This window comes from Schistocerca americana, unplaced genomic scaffold (assembly GCF_021461395.2).
Source record: "Schistocerca americana isolate TAMUIC-IGC-003095 unplaced genomic scaffold, iqSchAmer2.1 HiC_scaffold_117, whole genome shotgun sequence".
NCBI classification, from domain to species: Eukaryota; Metazoa; Arthropoda; class Insecta; order Orthoptera; family Acrididae; genus Schistocerca; species Schistocerca americana.
Window position 1 is genome coordinate 189,774 of NW_025725231.1, and position 19,374 is coordinate 209,147.

General features: G+C 44.0%; 1 protein-coding gene across 1 annotated transcript in view; it reads left to right on the plus strand.

Moving 5' to 3' along the window:
• LOC124562660 overlaps nucleotides 1–19,374 on the plus strand; it is a 114,565-nt gene that overhangs the window by 84,339 nt on the left and 10,852 nt on the right. Inside the window, exons 4-5 of the mRNA XM_047130949.1 lie at nucleotides 2,084–2,249; nucleotides 15,480–15,506. Of these exons, the coding sequence (XP_046986905.1) occupies nucleotides 2,084–2,249; nucleotides 15,480–15,506 (193 nt within the window). The remainder of the gene's footprint in view (nucleotides 1–2,083; nucleotides 2,250–15,479; nucleotides 15,507–19,374) is intronic.

The following is a 19,374-nucleotide window of genomic DNA, read 5'->3' on the forward strand; positions in this document are numbered from 1 at the left end:
GAGTATCCGATACATCGATATTTAAATGGCACCTACATATACATATTCGATAAACAGACTGATAAAATATCAACCTATCGGCTCATAAAAGTATCTGCTTCACATTGTAAATATACTGCCGGTTTTAGAGCTCCATATTTAAGTATCCATTTACACACACCAAAAAAAAAGTTTTGCATCACCCCGATTCCCAGAACTCCTGAAGACAGTCACTGATTATGGATATTGTACCACAGACACAGTCCCTTTGAGTGTTCAGAGATGTCACAAAATCTGCCCAAAAATGTAAACAATCATGCATGAGCAGCGCCTATTAGACGGTTGGGGTCCGACAGCCGATCAGTTCCGGTCATTCCGCCAGGAAGGACGTACATGGCTCGTGTTGTCTGTAGTTCAACCATACCTAGATATCGCTGTTCGATCGCGTCCACATTGTCTCTTTGTTCCAGGAAGGGCTCTCAACAAGGGAAGTGTCCAGGAGTCTCTGAGTGAACCAAAGAGATGTTGTTCGGACATGGAGGAGATACTCAACTTGAATAATTATCCTTTAGAATGTTGCTAGGTACGGTCAGGAATGTCGCGTGTGAAATGCAGTGAAGTGTACTGTTGTGGAGGAAATATGGGACTCGCAAGGACTGTAGCACACAGTACTGTAAGCTGCGATGACTGCTGTCTGCACCGCTCACTGCTGACAAATAAGATAACTCTCGTTCTATCTGGATTGACCTTCGCCAATCAAACTCTCCCTACGCCTTGATGAACTCAAGGACTTCTATTCGCCCCTAGTCTAACTATTGGCGTGGTACACCGATCAGATAACCAGTCCACCGCGATGCCACTCAAAATTCGCTCGCAGGCGTTTAACTATAACTCTGTCCGTTCACACCGCACAATAAGTGTGTCGGCCAATACAGTGGACAACGCTTAATTGCAAGGACTCAATATAGAGTCACACTTCGATTCGCTCTCAACAGAGGTGCTCTCCCAGTGCAGTACTGAGGAGAGACTTGTTCCTCGCTCTTTGAGTACATGTACGAGCGCGCACTCTCTCGTTACGTGTTCTCGCTCCAAGAGAGACAACGGAACGGCGCCTCTCCACGCCAGACGTGAAGGGGTATATCTTTCGGTCTCTTCCATTACTCCTTCAGCTCAAGGCGTCAGAAATATCGTCTACCAATCAGCATTGCTCTTCTAAAACGGGAGAATGACGTTTCGTTTAAGGCGACCAATCCGGAAATCTGTAGTATCGGCGTTTCGCGTTTGCTGTCTCTCTGTGAAAATCTCTGAAACTACGTGCTATGTGTAAAGAATGCGTAGGCTGGCCGCTCCCACACAATGTAGCGGAATTTGCTTTTAAGCCGAACGCGGGGTCGTTCCTCCTTTCACTCGGGCTAACGCTGTCTGCTCTACAGGCGGTCACCGGCCGACGTAGATGGGTTGGGACTGGCCTCCTGGCGTGCGGTTTTGCCTCTATCGAACTAAAAGCTCCTGTGGCGTCGTGTCTTGAATGTAAGTGTGTAGGCCAGCCTCGAGTATTTCAACCACGGTGCGCACTTGCGACTTATTAGTTATTTGCATATAATTTAAATGAATTCATACAAGATTGACTTTATCTTATCGAGTGTGGGTTCGAATGAAGCGTCTTGATGTGCAGAATGTGATTGTGAGGGCGGAATATGTAAGCAATGAAGGTCAGGAGACCACGACGTCTTACTCTCTGTTTCTTCATTTCACTCGTGTTAGGCGAATGTCTTGAGATTTAGACTTTCCGTTCCTGTCTTTGTCATTTGCCACTGATTGCTGAGAAGTATCAGGATGTTCACTCATTGCTATGTTAACTATTAGAGTGTGAATTTCAACATCCTTTGTTATTTCTTTAACTTACATGTGCCAATATATGACGGCCAAAATGCAATAAGCGTGTCTAAGTTATGAAAGGAGCAGAGGAAAAAAAAAAAACAGGAAGAGACTGCTACATCTGATACTCAGTAAAGACCTCGACTAAGAATAATCCTACAAGTTGAAGTTTTGATTTAGTCACAAAACCTGTATTGTGTAATTACATCGCTACCTCTGTTAGCAGGGCACCTACTACATGCATCGGTACTGGACACGACCGATCACCCTAAAAAAGTTCGTCGCCTTACCTTACGGGAAGTATAAATTGTACATGAAGGGTCTGAAGGATGGAAAAAGACAAGTTTGTGTGCAGCTGGTCATCGATATCTACGAAGTCGGATTTTTCAAAGGTAAGGATTTGATCTTTGAGTAACACCTGATCACGAGTAATTGTTTCAGTAGAGTTATGAAATTCCACAACCGAGGGCTTCGCGGTCATTGAAGAGGTGGCCATAGCAGGTAAAAGCCCTGTAGGTAGAAAAAGTTTCAGTCGTAATCATTTAGCCGAGAAGCAAAAAAGAGGTGGCTGTACACAGTGCCCTCCCGTCACTGCCACCGGCTAAAGCCAAGCCTGCTTCGGCGTTGTCTCCTGGAGAGAGAGAGTTTCCTCCTAGAAGTTCGATGTAATACACAGCAGTCAGATGCATTTATGTGAGTGGTATACCTGATGATGTAAACAGATTTATGTTCGTACATTCCAAGCACATACAACATGACAACAAAAAACTTCACGTAATGGCAATGGGAAACAAGTACAATTCTTCTGGATTGTTACAGAAAAAAGCGTAAAGGAGCACGTGCAAATACACTAATTTGTTCTGAAGCAATATTGCAATTTTATGTTGGTTACACCACAGTTTCCAATGAAACTGTGAGCCGGACCGAGACTCGAACTCGGGACCTTTGCCTCTGGTGGGCAAGTGCTCTACCAACTGAGCTACCTGAGCACAACTCATGCACCGTACTCACAGCTTCAATTGTGCCAACATCTCGTCTCCTACCATCCAAATTTCACACACGTTCTCCTGCGAGCCGGCCGCTGTGGCCGAGCGGTTCTAGGCCCTTCAGTCCGGAACCACGCGACTGCTATGGTCGCAGGTTCGAATCCTACCTCGGGCATGGACGTGTATGATGTCCTTAGGTTAGTTAGGTTTACGTAGTTCTAAGTCTGTGGGACTGATGACCTCCCATAGTGCTTAGAGCCATTTGAACCATTTTTCTCCTATGAACCTTGCAAAACTAGCACTCCTTAAGAAATTATATTGCGGAGACATGGCATAGGCATAGCCTGGGGGATGTTTTCAGAAAGAAATTTTCACGCTGCAGAGGTGTCTGCTCTGGTTAGAAACTTCCTGGCAGGTTATAACTGTGTATCAGGTCGAGACTCGAACTCTGGACTTTGTCCTTTCGTGGGCAAGTGCTCTACTGGCTAAGCTACCCAAGCACAGTTCACACCCCGTCGTCACAGCTTCAGTTTGGCCAGTATCTCGTCTCCTACCTTCGAAAGTTCTATTGGAAACCATGCAGGAATAGCACTCCTGGAAGGAAGGTTAGCTGGCAGAGCACTTGCCCACGAAAGGCAAAGATCCCGAGTCTCGGTCTGGCATACAGTTTTAGTCTGCCAGGAATATTCAGAGGAGCGCATATTCCCCTGTAGAGTCAATACTTCATTCTGGAACCATCCACCTGTCTGTGACTAAGCCATGTCTCCGCAATATCCTTTCTTTCAGGAGTGCTAGCTCTGCAAGGTTCGCAGGAGAGCTCCTGTGAAGTTTGGAACCTAGGAGACGAGTTACTGGCAGAATTGAAACTGTAAAGGCTGGTCGTAAATCGTGCTTGCTAGCTCGGTTGGTAGAGCAATTGCCCGCAATAGGCAAAGGTCCCGAGCTCTAATCTCAGTCTGGCAACAAAGTTTTAATCTGCCAGAAAGTTTCATATCAAGTGCAGAGCACTTGTCCGCATAAGGCAAAGGTCCTTTGTTCGAATCTCCGTCTCGTACACAGTTTTAAGCTGTCAGGAAATTTCATATCAGCGCACACTCCGCTGCAGAGTGAAAATTTCGTTCATAGTTTCCGATGTTTCCCATGAACCACGGACTTGCCGTCGGTTTGGGTGGCTTGCCTGCCTTAACCGTACATAGCTGTACTGTGTGTACAACAACAATGGAGTGATGCCTGTCGAGAAGCCAGACAAACATACGGCTCCTGAAGAGCGGCGGCACCCTTTTCAGTCGTTGCGGGGGCATCAGTCTGAATGATTGACTCATCTGGCTAACCAAGACGGCATTGCTGTCCTGGTACTGCGAGCAGCCTAAAGCGAGGGGAAACTGCAGCTGTAATTTTCCCGAGGGCATGTAGCTCTACTATATTGTTAAATTATGATAGGTTCTTGTTGGGTAACATATCCTGGAGATGAAAGAGTTTCCTATTCGGATCTCCATGCTGGAACTACTCAGAAGGATGTCATGACCAAGGAAAACAAATCTGTCGTTCTACGGATAGTATCTAGGAATGTTAAATGCCTTAATCGGGCAGGTAGGTAGAGGTTTTAAAAACGGAAATGGATAGCTTGAAGTTCAATATATTGAGACTTAGCGAAGCTCGGTGTCAAGAGAAACAGGACTTCTGTCAGATGAATGCAGGGATATAAATACAAACTCACAAAGGGATAATGCAAGAGTGGGTGTAATAATGAATAAGCAAATAGGAATGCAGGTAATCTACGTGAAACAGCATAGTGAACGCATTAACGTAGCCAAGATAGGCACTAAGTTCACACCTACAATAGTTGTACAAGTTTATATGCTAACTAGCTCTGGAGATAATGGAGAGACTGAAGAAATGTATGATGAGATAAAAGAAATTATTCAGATAGTTAAAGGAAACGATAATTTAATTGTCATGGGAGACTGCAGTTTGGTGGTAGAAAAGGAAGAAAAGCAAAAATGTAATTTCGACTCACGGAAAGAAATGAAAGAGCAAGCCGTCTAGTGGAATTTTGCACATAGAATAATTTAATCATTGGTAACAATGGAAATTTGTAGTAAGGTCTTATGGGACCAAACTGCTGAGGTCATCGGTCCCTAGGCTTACACACTACTTAATCTAACTTAAACTAACTTACGCTAAGGACAACACACACCCATGCCCGAGGGAGGACTCGAATCTCCGACGGGGGGAGCCGCGCGGACCGTGACAAGGCGCCCTAGACCGCTCGGCTACCCCGCGCGGCCATCGCTAACACCTTGCTTGAGAATCATCAAAGTAGCGCGTATACATGGAAGACTCCTGGAGGCACTGGAAGGTTTCAGATTGATTACATAATGGCAAGAAAGGGATTTCGGAACCAGATTTTAAACTGTAAGACATTTACAGGGTTAAATTGGACTCTGACCACAAATTATTGGTAGTGAACTGTACATTAAACCTGAAGAAACTGCAAAAAAGGTAGGAAATTAAGGAGACGGAACATGGATAAGTTGAAAAAACTAGAGGTTGCTGATAGTTTTAGACGAAGCATTACGCAGCGGTTGAGTAGAGCAGGGAAAAGGAATACAGTAGAAGACAAATAAATAGCTATAAGAGATGAAATAGAGAAGGCAGCAGAGTGTCAAATAGGTCGAAAGACAAGGCATAGTAGAGACATTGAATTCAATTGATGGAAGAAGAAAATATAAAAATGCAGCAAATAAAGCTAGCGAAGGGGAATACAAACGTCTCTCAAAATGAGTTGGACAGGAAGTGTTAAATGGCTGAGCAAGAATGGGTAGAGGACAAATGTAGGAATTTTTCACTATGGCAAAATGGATTCTGCCTACAGGAAATTTAAAAAGACTTTTTGAGATAAGGGAAGCAACTGTATGAATATCAAGAGCTCAGATGTAAAACCAGTCCTAAGCAAGGAAGGGAAAGCGGAAAGATAAAAGGAGTATATAGAGTGTCTGTATAAGGGAGATGAACGGAAATATTATAGCCAAGAAATTCACACCCAGGATATAGCAAGGAAAATCGTCGTGTCAGTGTTTTGGGACAGGAAAAGAGTTTCTCCCGTTGATTTTTTGGAAATAGGTGGGACCATAAATGCTGCAAGATACTGTGGGGTCATGAAGAAACTTCGCAGAGCCGTACAACACAGACGTGCTGACAACGAGACTCTGTCTGCTTCGTGAGAGCGCGCGTCCGCACACCGCTCATGCAACGCAAGAGTGGTTGACTTCGTTTGGTCGGGATGTTTTAAGTCAACTCTCTCACAGCCCCGATCTCACACCTAGTGACTATGTTCACTAAATTGATGGTCCAAATGGCTCTAAGCAGTATGGGACTTAACATCTGAGGTCATCAGTCCCCTAGACTTAGAACTACTTAAACTTAACTAACCTCAGGACATCACACACATCCATGCCCAAGGTAGGATTCGAACCTTCGACCGTAGCAGCAGCGCGGTTCCAGACTGAAGTGCATAGAAGCGCTCGGGCACAGCGGCCGGTCAATAAATTGAAGAAAAACCTTATTGGAAAACACTTTTCCGACGACGACGAGGTGAAAATCGAAGTGAAGAACTGACTGAAAAAGGCGGTGGGAGACGTCTATGACACACGAATCAAAAAACTCGTCCTACTGATGACAAAATGTACAGAGATACATGGTGATTGGTTGGAAAAATAATGCAGCACCTGTACTACAATGCATCTAAATTTTATTATGATAAATTAAATTTTTTGCGCCTCAAAAAATTTTTGTAACCTTAGTTTGCGGATTAGCCTCGTAAGTGTATACAGATGCTTCACTAACGTAGTACTGCCCAAAAACTTTTTTCAGGAGGAAATAAAATGATAGATACTACGGAATCATTTCATGACACGCTGTAACATGCCCATGTACAGCAAGATAGTACAATTTGTTTGATCTTACGGCAAGTCGCGTAAGGGATTCATTTGCTTCCAGCGTCTGTAGTAGGAAGACTGAAATTCTTGTGTGATGTGGCCTTTCCACACAGCGTATGGATTTCAACAACGATCGCCCATTAGCGAGCGACGGAGGTGGTTTGTTGCAGAGGTGGCAGACTCCTTCGGCAGTCAGAGAGTACGGGGAAGGCCGTGATTGTATATGTGATGACGTTACACAATACCAAAGAAATAATTTATCGATGTTTCTGAGGAAAGTTTCCAGTGAAAGACCTGTCAGATAATTATTAAAAGTTCTTTGTGCCAAAGTGGCTTCAGGTCACAGTTATGCTGGTGGTAAAAGGAGGATTCTACATTGACGAGGGGTCCTCACAGATTCCGATTTTGTGCACACTTGCAGCAGGTGGAGTTCAGTGCACGCACATAAATTTTCTAAGACAGTACGACAAAGAACTCTGAAATATCACCTTTCAAAATTAGTAAATCTCCAAGTGCAGTTAAAAACAATTTTCATTATTTCGACGAATTCGTCGGTTTCTCATCACGTTAGTACGTTCGATGGTTCGAATATCGCTAGTAAGATAAATACAGGGTGACACAGAATAACGGGAAAGTTTGAAATAAGGAGTGGCAGCCATGCGCACGTGGCAGCACTGCGGGTTCGTGACAGACAGCAAGTAAACAGTTCGCCATTTCACTAATCGTGCGTCAGTGGAACGGACAACAGCGTGCGGTAGCCATAAAAATGTTTTACAAAAACAATGATAGTTTGGTAGCGGCGCAGAGGGAGTTTTGACATTTTTGTAATTTAGGATGTCATGATGCCGTTCCGTCGAAAGGCGCGATAAAATGTTGGATTAACAACTTTGAAGACACTGGATCTGCCCTCAAAAAGAAACCAACAGGACGACCAAGAAGTGTGCGTTCTCCAGCGAACACTGATGTTGAACGCGAGTCTGTCTTACGGAGCCCACGGCGTCAATTCGTAAGCAAGAAGCAGCGATTGGAGTGTCCCGGGAGAGTGCTCGCAGAATCCTTCATCTTGATTTAAAATTTCATCCGTGCAAACTACAGATGGTGCAACAATTTAAGGACCACGATTTCCGATTACGATTAGGATTCTGTCAACAAATGATGACAAAAATAAACAATGACGATGAATTTCTAAAAAAAGTTGTGGACGGCAGATGAGGCACAAGTGGTTCAAATGGTTCAAATGGCTCTGAGGACTATGCGACTTAACTTCTGAGGTCATCAGTCACCTAGAACTTAGAACTAATTAAACCTAACTAACCTAAGGACATCACACACATCCATGCCCGAGGCAGGATTCGAACCTGCGACCGTAGCGGCCACGCGGTTCGAGACTGAAGCGCCTTTAACCGCACGGCCACACCGGCCGGCTGAGGCACAAGTAATGCGAACAAACGGAACTACCGTTACTGGGAAAACACAAATGCTAATGACGTTCATGAGCGCCCTTCACACGCTACTAAAGTGACAGTATGGCGTGCTGTTTCATCACGTGGGATTATCGGGCCGTATTGTCTCGCAAATGAACAACGAAACACAATAACTGCCAACGCCGATCGGTTCGTGGAGATGTTACGAACTTTCGTTACACCTGCATTGCACAACTTTGCAAACGTTCAAGAAGCCTGGTTTCAACGTGACGGAGCGACATCACACACTACACGGCAATCAGTGGCATATGTGCGAGAGTTGTTTGGCTACCGCGTGATCTCACGATTCGTTAACATACCCGGGCCTCCTAGATCGCCAGATCTATCCGTTTGTGACTTTTCTCGTGGAGCAAAGTCTACACGACTCGACCAAGAACCCTGGACGAGTTAAAACAGAGAATTCGGGATGCAATCCACAGAATGCCAGCTGAGATGTTGCAGCGGTCAATGAGGAATCTCAACAGCAGGTTTCACGAATGTATTCGTACAGGAGGACGCCATCTAAAGGACGTAATTGTTGAAAAATGATAAATGCCATCAATGTTTCCTAAATGGCAAAGTTGGAAGGTTTCAGTTACGATGAATACAATTTATTTCCTTCATCACTTCTAGTTTTATTGGATTGTGGAAATGTTCCCGTTTTTCTGCGTCACCCTGTATCTTTTAATTTTAAAAAAAACTTCTATATTTACTAACAAAGTGTAATCTTAATTGACAGATATGGAACTATAGTGTTTAATAAGAATAACATCTTGGTTATTCGTTGCTACTGACAGTAAATTGAAATATGGCATACGAAGCCGATACATCAGACGGATAATGAGAAAGTATCATTTTCACAGAATCACTAGTGTTATTGAAATACGTAATTTTTTCATTGAATAATATACGTTTTGGCATATTCCTAAGGAGTTTAAATTCATTATTAGACATCTAGTAACCGTCAATAAAAGGATGCTACGTTTATTTCTTACTTAATGTTCGCATTTGTTGATAAATATTACATTTAAAAAAGTATGCTACTGGCTAGATTCCACTCTCGTGTTTATGATTGAAAATCCGACTATGCTACAAGCTGAGTTAGTCAGATGCTGTTTGGGTAACAACACTCGGAAGTCTTGTCACCTTCAAAGCCAGTTTTGTTTGTTTGACAACTGCGGGGTGGCACCTCAGCAAATTTACGTCCAGACACTGAACTTGAAGCCCTGTGAGTACGGAAGGAGTGGGAGAGGACAGGGCGCTGTGTAGTGTCGCGTTGTGAGCGTCTGCATGCAGAGTGAGTGAGTGCTGCAGGCAGCTTGAGGGCTTCAGTGGGCAGAGAGGTGGGCACATGTCGTGCAAACTGCTTATGTCTCTGCGTCAGAATTGGTAACGTGAACATCCAAACGAATAAACCACATTGCCCTTAATTGTATTTTTTTCCCGTGTGGCTACACAGAGTATTCAGTGTACAAAACTCAAGCAGAGTCGGGGGAGCAGCTTTGACGCCTCATAAGGCGTGCACTGAGAAGAGTGGCTGTCATTTTGCACTGTCAATATTAGCCTGGACTGCTAAAGTAAATAAGACAAAAGTAAGTATTCATTGCTGAGCGTTAGTTCTAGATCGCACAGTGCTAATTTTGGCACTCTCTACCATCTGATGTTTTTGAGCATAAAGGCCTTCAAAAACATCTACAACCTGTATGAGTGGTGTCTTTACTTCCCGACATGTCCGAAAGAACAGGCACCACTTACACAGATACACAGCGATAAGCCGAAACATTACGACGACTGTCCACCGCGTCGCTGGACGCCGCCTGGTGGCGCTGCGGGCACGTGACGCAGTGACGAAAGTGCGTAAGTGGAGCAGCCACGGACGGCGGAGATACGGGCCGCACATGGGGAAATCCACCGAGATAAGCGACTTCGACAAATTGCAGATTATTATTACGCAGAACCTGTGAACGAGTATCTCTAAAACGGCGGAGACGGTCGAATGTTCACGTGCTACTGTCATGAGCATCTGCGGGAAGGGGTTCGACTGCGAAACTACTATTAGGCGCTGAATGGCTAGACGTCCACTATTCTTCACAGGACGTTGGGGTCGGAGGCTTCGCTGCTATGTGAAGCAGCACGGATGGTGATCTGTGGCACCTCTGCCGAAAGAGCACAGTGCTGGTGCAGCACAAGTGTTCCAGAGCACACCTCTCATCGTGCATTGCCCAACACGGAGCTCCGCAGCACACCACCCCCACGTGTTGAGGCAACGACGTCGTTAGCTACGATTGCAGTGGGCACAGGACTGTCGGGGTACGACCGTCGATCAATCGAAAAGTGTCGGCTCTTCGGGTGAACCACATATTTGCTACACTAGGTCGATGGTCGTCATCGAGGTGAACTGCGGTTTCAAACGTGCAGCGACCCACTGACACTGGCTGGTGGGAGCAGTGTTATGGTGTGGGAGGCATTCTCCTGCACTTTCGTGGCACCTGTGGTAGTAATCGGAGACACATTGACACTTCCTGGCAGATTAAAACTGTGTGCCCGGCCGAGACTCGAACTCGGGACCTTTGCCTTTCGCGGGCAAGTGCTCTACCATCTGAGCTACCGAAGCACGTCTCACGCCCGGTCCTCACAGCTTTATTTCTGCCAGTACCTCGTCTCCTACCTTCCAAACTCTACAGAAGCTCACCTGCAAACCTTGCAGAACTAGCACTCCTGAAAGAAAGGATACTGCGGAGACATGGCTTAGCCACAACCTGGGGGACGTTTCCAGAATGAGATTTTCACTCTGCAGCGGGGTGTGCGCTGATATGAGTAAAACTGCGAGGACCGGGCGTGAGTCGTGCTTCGGTAGCTCAAATGGTAGAGCACTTGCCCGCGAAAGGCAAAGGTCCCGAGTTCGAGTCTCGGTTGGGCACACAGTTTTAATCTGCCAGGAAGTTTCATATCAGCGCACACTCCGCTGCAGAGTGAAAATCTCATTCTTGAAACATCCCCCAGGCTGTGGCTAAGCCATGTCTCCGCAGTATCCTTTCTTTCAGGAGTGCTAGTTCTGCAAGGTTCGCAGGAGAGCTTCTGTAGAGTTTGGAAGGTAGGAGGCGAGGTACTGGCAGAAGTAAACCTGTGAGGACCGGGCGTGAGTCGTGCTTCGGTAGCTCAGATGGTAGAGCACTTGCCCGCGAAAGGCAAAGGTCCCGAGTTCGCGTCTCGGTCGGGCACACAGTTTTAATCTGCCAGGAAGTTTCATATCAGCGCACACTCCGCTGCAGAGTGAAAATCTCATTCTGGACGCATTGGCAGTTGCATACTGCCTGCATCCCTTCATGGCTCAAATGGCTCTGAGCTCTATGGGACTTCTGAGGTCATCAGTCCCCTAGAACTTAGAACTACTTAAACCTAACTAACCTAAGCACATCACACACATATCTGCCCGAGGCGGGATTCGAACCTACGACCGTGGTGGTAGCGCGGTTCACGACTGTAGCGCCTAGAACTGCTCGGCCACTCCGGACGGCCATCCCTTCATGCTCGACGTCTTCTCCGACGGCGATGTCATCTTTCAGCAGTATAATGGTCCGTGTATCGGAGCGAGAACCGTGCTACAGTGGTTTGAGGAGCAATGTAGTGAACTCACGGTGATGTCTTGGCGACCAAATCCGTCTGCTGTAAATCCTACGGTAACCATCTGAGTCGCTATCTGGTGCCATCACTGCGTAAGCAAATCAGCGTCCCGTTATTTACGCGAATTACATGAGCTGTGCCGACAAACCGTCGGGGCCACGCGGGGTAGCCGTGCGGTCGGAGGCGCCTTGCCACGGGGCTGCCGGCGTCGGCGGTTCGAGTCCTCCCTTGGGCATGGGTGTGTGCGTGTTGTCCTTAGCATAAATTAGTTTTAGATAGATTAAGTAGTGTGTAAGCCTACGGACCGATGACCTCAGCAGTTTGCTCCCATAGAAACTTACCACAAATTTCCAAATTTCCAAAACGTCGGCACCCTGTTACTCGAAATCAGTGATGTATTTCGTTCAAAACACGGACAAACAGGCTATCAAGCAGGAGGTCATAACCTTTTGGCTTAGCAGTGTATATGCGCCGTCAGGGCTAACATCATCATTCAGTGCAGAGCACTCCTCACCCGCCCTTGCAAGGGACTTTGTGCGATGCGGTGAGCGAAAAGGAGGAAGAGGGCTAGCGGACGCAACTTTGGTGGTGTGCGGCGAATGATGGTTGAGATGGCTCTGAGCACTATGGGACTTAACATCTGAGGTCGTCAGTCCCCTAGACTTAGAACTACTTAAACCTAACTAACCTAAGGACATCACACACATCCATGCCCGAAGCCGGATTCGAACCTGCGACCGTAGCAGCAGCGCGGTTCCGGACTGAAGCGCCTAGAGCCGTTCGGCCAACATGGCCGGCTGTGCAGCGAATAGGAATATGGATGTAGCACGGGTAGCACACTTGTGTAGTCTGCGCAGTTGAGTCTAACTGCTATGTCAAGGTAGCGTAGTTAGTTTATGCATCTTGCAAGACCCGGTTTAGAACCCCAGCGTTGATAGAAATTTTCATTTGTCACTTATGAATTTTTTCGTTGCTCGAATGCGGCAGAGGTCAGGATTTCTTCTGCCTCAACATTTCCTCTGTAACGAGTATATAATATGTGTCTTGAGTGCCACTGTTTGTATGGGTGCTCAGAAAGTAACTGTGTGGTTACTATGTGCAGTATGTTGGGAATGACATCCACGAGTGACTATACAAGGCTCAACCCGCCTAATTTTGTTGGGAATCCCTTTCTGTCCATCTGATTATGGTATGCTTCTCATGTATGAAGTTATTTCAATGTTTAAATCTCGAATCAAGCATTGGCGTTTGCGGTACACTACATGCTATTCCCCAAAGAAAAAAGTCTGTTGGCGTAAACTCCGAGGAGCGAGGCTGCCATAGGTTCTTTGAGATGAAAATTTCGCTAAAAAACTCTTCCATAAGACGCATAGTGTGTTGTAAGCTCTGTTAGCAGTAGCGTCATCTTCTTGAAACACTGAGTAGTTGGTTTCGTCTTCCTTCAGATGGGCGATACAATCCTGGATCATTAAACAAAGACATTTACTGTTCACGGTTTCGTGAAACAATAAACGTCAGACGATGAGCCGTATAATATCGCTAACCAGGTCCTGTTATAAAACTGCATCTTCCACAAGAGTAGCGAAACCTTACTTAGCTTCCGAGAGCTAGCATTCAGTATGACAACAGCACTCTATTATCTGATGGCAACTGACGTTACAAAGGATTCTAAGTATCGTAGGTTTTAATATTCAACATCTGTAGCAGGTGCCTACGAATATCTGCCCCTACATTTCAACATAAGTTACTCGTGGCCTCCTTTGAATCCAATGGGTACTTCTCTCTCTGACTGCTTCATTTTTTCCTCAACCCCATCACAAACCTCTATATTTTTAATAGTTATTATTTTTGCTCCTTCTCACAATGGAATTTAAAGAACGCAGATTTCTCTCGGCTGCCCATGCAGTGACCACGCTAGGCGTCCCACATCTGTCCCGCGCTGCAGCTGCTTCCCAGTGTGTACCTGGCTGCATTCTGCCCTTTTTAGCGAAAAAAAGTTTTCCGAACCACTTGCTATTCTCGCCGTGCAGTTCTCGACTTCCCACAGCCAGCCAGCAGACCCAGCTTACACAGAAACGTTACACACATCAGTCACAGCATAGACTTGCAATAATGAAGAACTTATTAGATTCACAATCGCTGGAATTTGTTTCAGTTAATGTACAATTTCATTTATCGCTCGAAAATTGAATTGAATTTGTAGTATAATTTGATGAGTGGTTTATTAATTAGATTACAGAGCAGTTATGGGAGACACTGTTCCATAACACTGCCCCTAAATGTATTAGCAATATACATGCCATTTGCGTATACTGAGCGCATCCAAAATAGGGCAGCACACGCAAGTCTGGGCTTTTTGAATTTCTCGCTGTCATAAGTAGGCTTCTTAAATTTCCCATCATTTTAAAATTTTGAGAAGTGAGCTAGTTACATCATCTTGGATATTTCAGTAATTGCCCTGTCTTGGATTTTTTAAATTTCCTGCCTTGCCATCTTCGATTCCACTGTCTTGGAATGCGATGTCATATACAAAGAAGGGCAGCAAACACTGTGACAGGTTTTGTCCCAGTGTACTCATTGCATCTCTGCTCAACATCTATCTCATTTTGAATGCAAGACTTTACTTCTTTAGCAGTTTGTGTAAAGTGTACCTTATTTATCCTTAAATCATTAAATCGTTAATATCTATAGTACTTAGCTCCAGAATAATTTAATTTTCAAAAATTGTAATTAGGAAACATCTTTTGCCTTCTTAAGCCACTGATAGACAACTGAATGTCATAAACACAGAAAAATTTATGAGTGACTTACAGGTTCATCTCATTATAAATGAAAAAAATTGTGTCTATGTATATTGGTACAGTCAGAATAGATGAAAATACGACAGAATTTACATTTGTAACCTATTTCTTATATAACTGAAACTGAATTTATCAGAGAGGTAAAAGGAAATTGAGTTTGACCATTTAAAACTAAGGTATCATCTTGTGTCACATATTTTTTCTAAATGACACAGTGTTTTTAAAAGATATCTTCTAATATTTAGGGTTACTTTGGATGAGTCTGAAAATCTTATATGAATGAAATTCAAGATATACCTTGTGACAGCGGAACTCAAAAGAAATAAAACTAAGACAGATTTCACTGTAATCTCCTATCAACTTCAAAGGCATTGAAAGTGAATAACTAGTTCCGACTGGCAGAACAGGCAAAGGAACACGCCAGAGTGCTATAGAAAGCTGTTTTGATTGTTCACATAGGCACTGTGCTGAGTGTGTTTTATTGATATAATTTTGTTTTCATTTTATTTGTTGCCATGCAGATTCCTAGTACTGATAAAAATTACCCAATAAGAACATCGTTAATTGAAATTTGTCTGAAATTAAGTTTTTAAACCATCAGTAGAAAGTTTTCTTTTTTGCTTAATGATTTAGATATGTGTCTATTGTATACAAGCGACTGCCATTGCTGAAGAAACTTAGAACTATACTATTCTCCTGCACTTATCTCATTTACTTCTGTATATTTATATTATTAAATTTATTTTATATTTATTAAATATTATATATATTATTAAATATTATATATTTACACTACTTTTCTTTCTGCAGCTCTGGGATTCAAGCCACCTTTAGGAGGTATGTATCGTCCACATAACCAAATTTTTTGTTATTGTTGCGGATATATTCTCAGTTGTGCAACAGTGTCTTTACAGCATTATTTATTATTTGAGATGTTATATCAAAATCCAGTTTCAATGAGCATGCCATGTAATCAACTGGCATCAAATGGTTCAAATGGCTCTGAGCACTATGGGACTTAACATCTGAGGTCATGAGTCCCTAGGACTTAGAACTACTTAAACTTAACTAACCGAAGGATATCACACACATCCATGCCCGAGGCAGGATTCGAATCTGCGGGCGTAGCAGTCGCTCGGTTCCGGACTGAAGCGCCTAGAACCGCTCAGCCATTGCGGCCAGCTCAACTGACATCAAAAGTTTTAATGTATGTCTACTGAATCATTACTTCAGAATGTCTTGGTCCATCGTTTTGTCCTTCTACCTCAGGTCTCATTCCAGAACAGTACTCACCCACAACGCTGGACATGATGATTGTACAAGAATTATGCTGTAATAAATAACACAAAAGAACTGTTAACATCATGACAATTGCTATTCTTATAAAATTCTCCTTACAAAATGGACATAACTACCACAGACTCTGAAAAGAAGCAAGAGGTTGGCAATTATTAAATTAAATCTTTAATGCTTGTTCTAGTGTTTTATTAGGAAATAGTCACAGAAGCGACTGTTGGGTGGAATGTTAGTTTGATACACTTTGAAAGCAGATGAAAAGAGACATTTCTCCCTTCTGTTGAAGAGTTGATGGATTCCTTGATAGAGTAATCCCCCACCCCACTGTGTCCCAGCACTGCAAGCTATTGAACCCAGAAAGGTGGCGCAGTGGTTAGCACACTGGACTCGCATTCGGGAGGACGACGGTTCAATCCCGCGCCCGGCCCTCCTGATTTAGGTTTGCCGTGATTTTCCTAAATCACTCCAAGCAAATTCCTGGATGGTTCCTTTGAAATGGTACAGCCGACTTCCTTCCCTAATCCGATGAGACCGATGACCTTGCTGTCTGGTCTCTTCCACCAAACAATCCAACCCAGCTATTGATATTACTTTCTACATAAGACGCAGTTGAGAATTCGCAGGCAACATTTTACGTAAGGCTTTTCTGTGACTGTTGCTAGTCTCTATTGAAACTACAAGTTTCCAGTACACAGTCACAGTACGTTTTACATTATTTCCACTCTGTGTGGGCCGCCCACTTAGAGGTGCCATGTCCCGAATTATGCAGCCCCTCCCACTGGAGTTTCGAGTCCTCCCTCAGCCATGGGTATGTGTGTTGTTATTAACATAGTGTAAGTAGTGTGTAAGTCTAGGGACCTCCCAGTTTGGTCCCATATGAATTCACACGCATACAGACACACACACACACACACACGCACGCACACACACACACACACACATAGCGAGAGAGAGAGAGAGAGAGAGAGAGTGAGACAGAGAGCGAGAGAGAGGGAGAAAGAGACACTATGATGTATTAAATCATGATTTGTAAAACAGTCAACTAAAAGAGGAAAGGTACAATGAAAGATTTTAAATGGAGCAGGAGGAACTGCAGCTAACTAAAGGTTGGACTGGTAAGGGATGAGACACCGCTCTGAAACTCCTTCAACCTAACAACTTAGAGTGTAATCTGGACAGTTCAACGAATTTCAGAAATGGCTGGAACTTTCTACGGAGAAAACGCCGCCCACAAAGAGCAACGGTGACAAGCCACTCACCTTCCCATTCACGCCTGACCTTCTGGCTCAACGGTGAGTTCACAGGTCCCAAGGGAATGATGCTTTCTCCAACTGCCACTCCCTACAGGCCTCCTTCACCTCTATATATTCAGTAGTCAACGCTCTCTTTCCTGTCATTTGAATATCAGACACACTTTATATTGGCAGAAGTAAGCAAGAATGCCAGTTAAAAAGGCCAACAATCTTCTAAATCGCCATTTTTTTTCGTTGATCAATGTCCCTGCAGGTTTTCCAGTGGCCGCAACGGTTCCCCCTCCTGTGCCAACTTTTCGCCCCAGAGCAGCAGTTGCACCCTCTGTCCTCAGTTGTTCTTTCCGTATATTCCAGTCTCTGTCTTGCCCTACGATTTTCATACTCTGTAATTCCTTCAAGCATCATAATAGTTATTCCTTGATTCTTAATAGATGAGCCATCATCACGTCTCTTCTTTTTGTAAATGTTTTCCACGTCTCTTCTTTTTGTAAATGTTTTCCATATAATCTTCTCCGCTCCCCATTCCGTATCTCATCAGTCCTCGTAATTTTCAACACCCTTCTATAGCACCACGTCCAAAATGCTTTGACTCTCTTCTTTCTGGGATTTCCTCGTCTGACACAAAGCTGCAGTCCACACACACATTTTCAGAAATATCTTTCTCAAAACAAGGAAAATTTTTTTGATAACAACAGACTTTCTCACAAACCACGTTTCTTCTGCACCTCACTATTTTCGCCTTTCTTCGATTTACTCTCAGTCCATTTTCTGTGCTCTGTAGACTGTTCATTCAATTCAGTATGTTCTGCAAATATTCCTTGCTTTCACTGACATGAACAATGTCATCTGCGAATCTTATCCCTGGTGATCTTTCAGTCTGTGGTTTAACCCCACTCCTGGACCGACCTGTCACTGCTTCTGCGATGTACACGTTGAACAAAATGTTCAAATGTTTGTGAATTCCCAAGGGACCAAACTGCTGAGGTCTGGGGTCCCTAGACTTACACACTACTTAAACTAACGTATGCTAAGAACAACACACACACCCATGTCCGAGGGAGGACTCGAATCTCTGGCGGGAGGAGCCACGCAATCCGTGACATAGCGCCTCAAACCACGCGGCCACTCCACGCGGCCACATTGAACAGTAAGAATGAAAGAGTTCATCTCTCTCTTATACCTTTCTTAATACGAGCACTTCGTCATTTGTCTTCTGTACTAATTGTTACTTTATGATACTTATACATATGTATATTTCAGGTCTTTCCGTAATGCTCACTGTTATTTTCTCAGAATTTCGATAATCCTTCACCATTCGACATTCCCTAACGTTTCTTCTAGGTCTGCAAATCCCATAAAAGAGCCTTAATTTTTCTTAAGTGTTGCTTCTTCAGAACTGCCTTTACCTTTTCTAAAGCAAAACCATCGGTCACGTCCACAACTATTTTTGCATCCTATGCTATTTGTTTCTGAAACTTGCATTCTTGAGCTACTGTACTGATTGTGCAATAAGTCTCGCATTTATCTCCCTTTACCACCTTTGGAATTATACCGATGATATTTTCGAAAGTCTCCACCACAACATGAAAAGTCGTTTTGTTGCGTTTAATCCCAGCGCATTTAGGAATTGCAAAACTTGGGTATCTATGTCTTTTACGTTATTCAAGCGCAAGTCCTCAATAGCTCTGTCAGACTCTGACAGTAATAATGAACCCCATATTGACGCCTGTTTCTTCTTCCAGCTCGTCACTGACAGCTCTTTTCCCTCCTAAAGCCATTAAACACCTTCTTTCCACATATCCTCTCTCTCCTCTGCGTTTAACATCGTAACTCTTTCTCCACTATTAATGTTGACACTCCTCCATTTAATTCAACGGATGTGGTTTTGGTTTCTCTGTATGCTGAATTTATCTTTTCCGACGATCATTTCTTTTTCGATTTATTCACAATTTTCGTGCAGCTTTCTTGACATGGTATCCCTGTGCTGTTCCTAAGTACATATTGCTTTATTCCTGTCTTTTCCGGAGTATTTTCCTACTTCTTTCATTCGAATATCAGTTTAAATACTTCTTCAAATGGTTCAAATGGCTCTGAGCACTATGGGACTGACCTTCTGAGGTCATCAGTCCCCTAGAACTTAGAACTACTTAAACCCA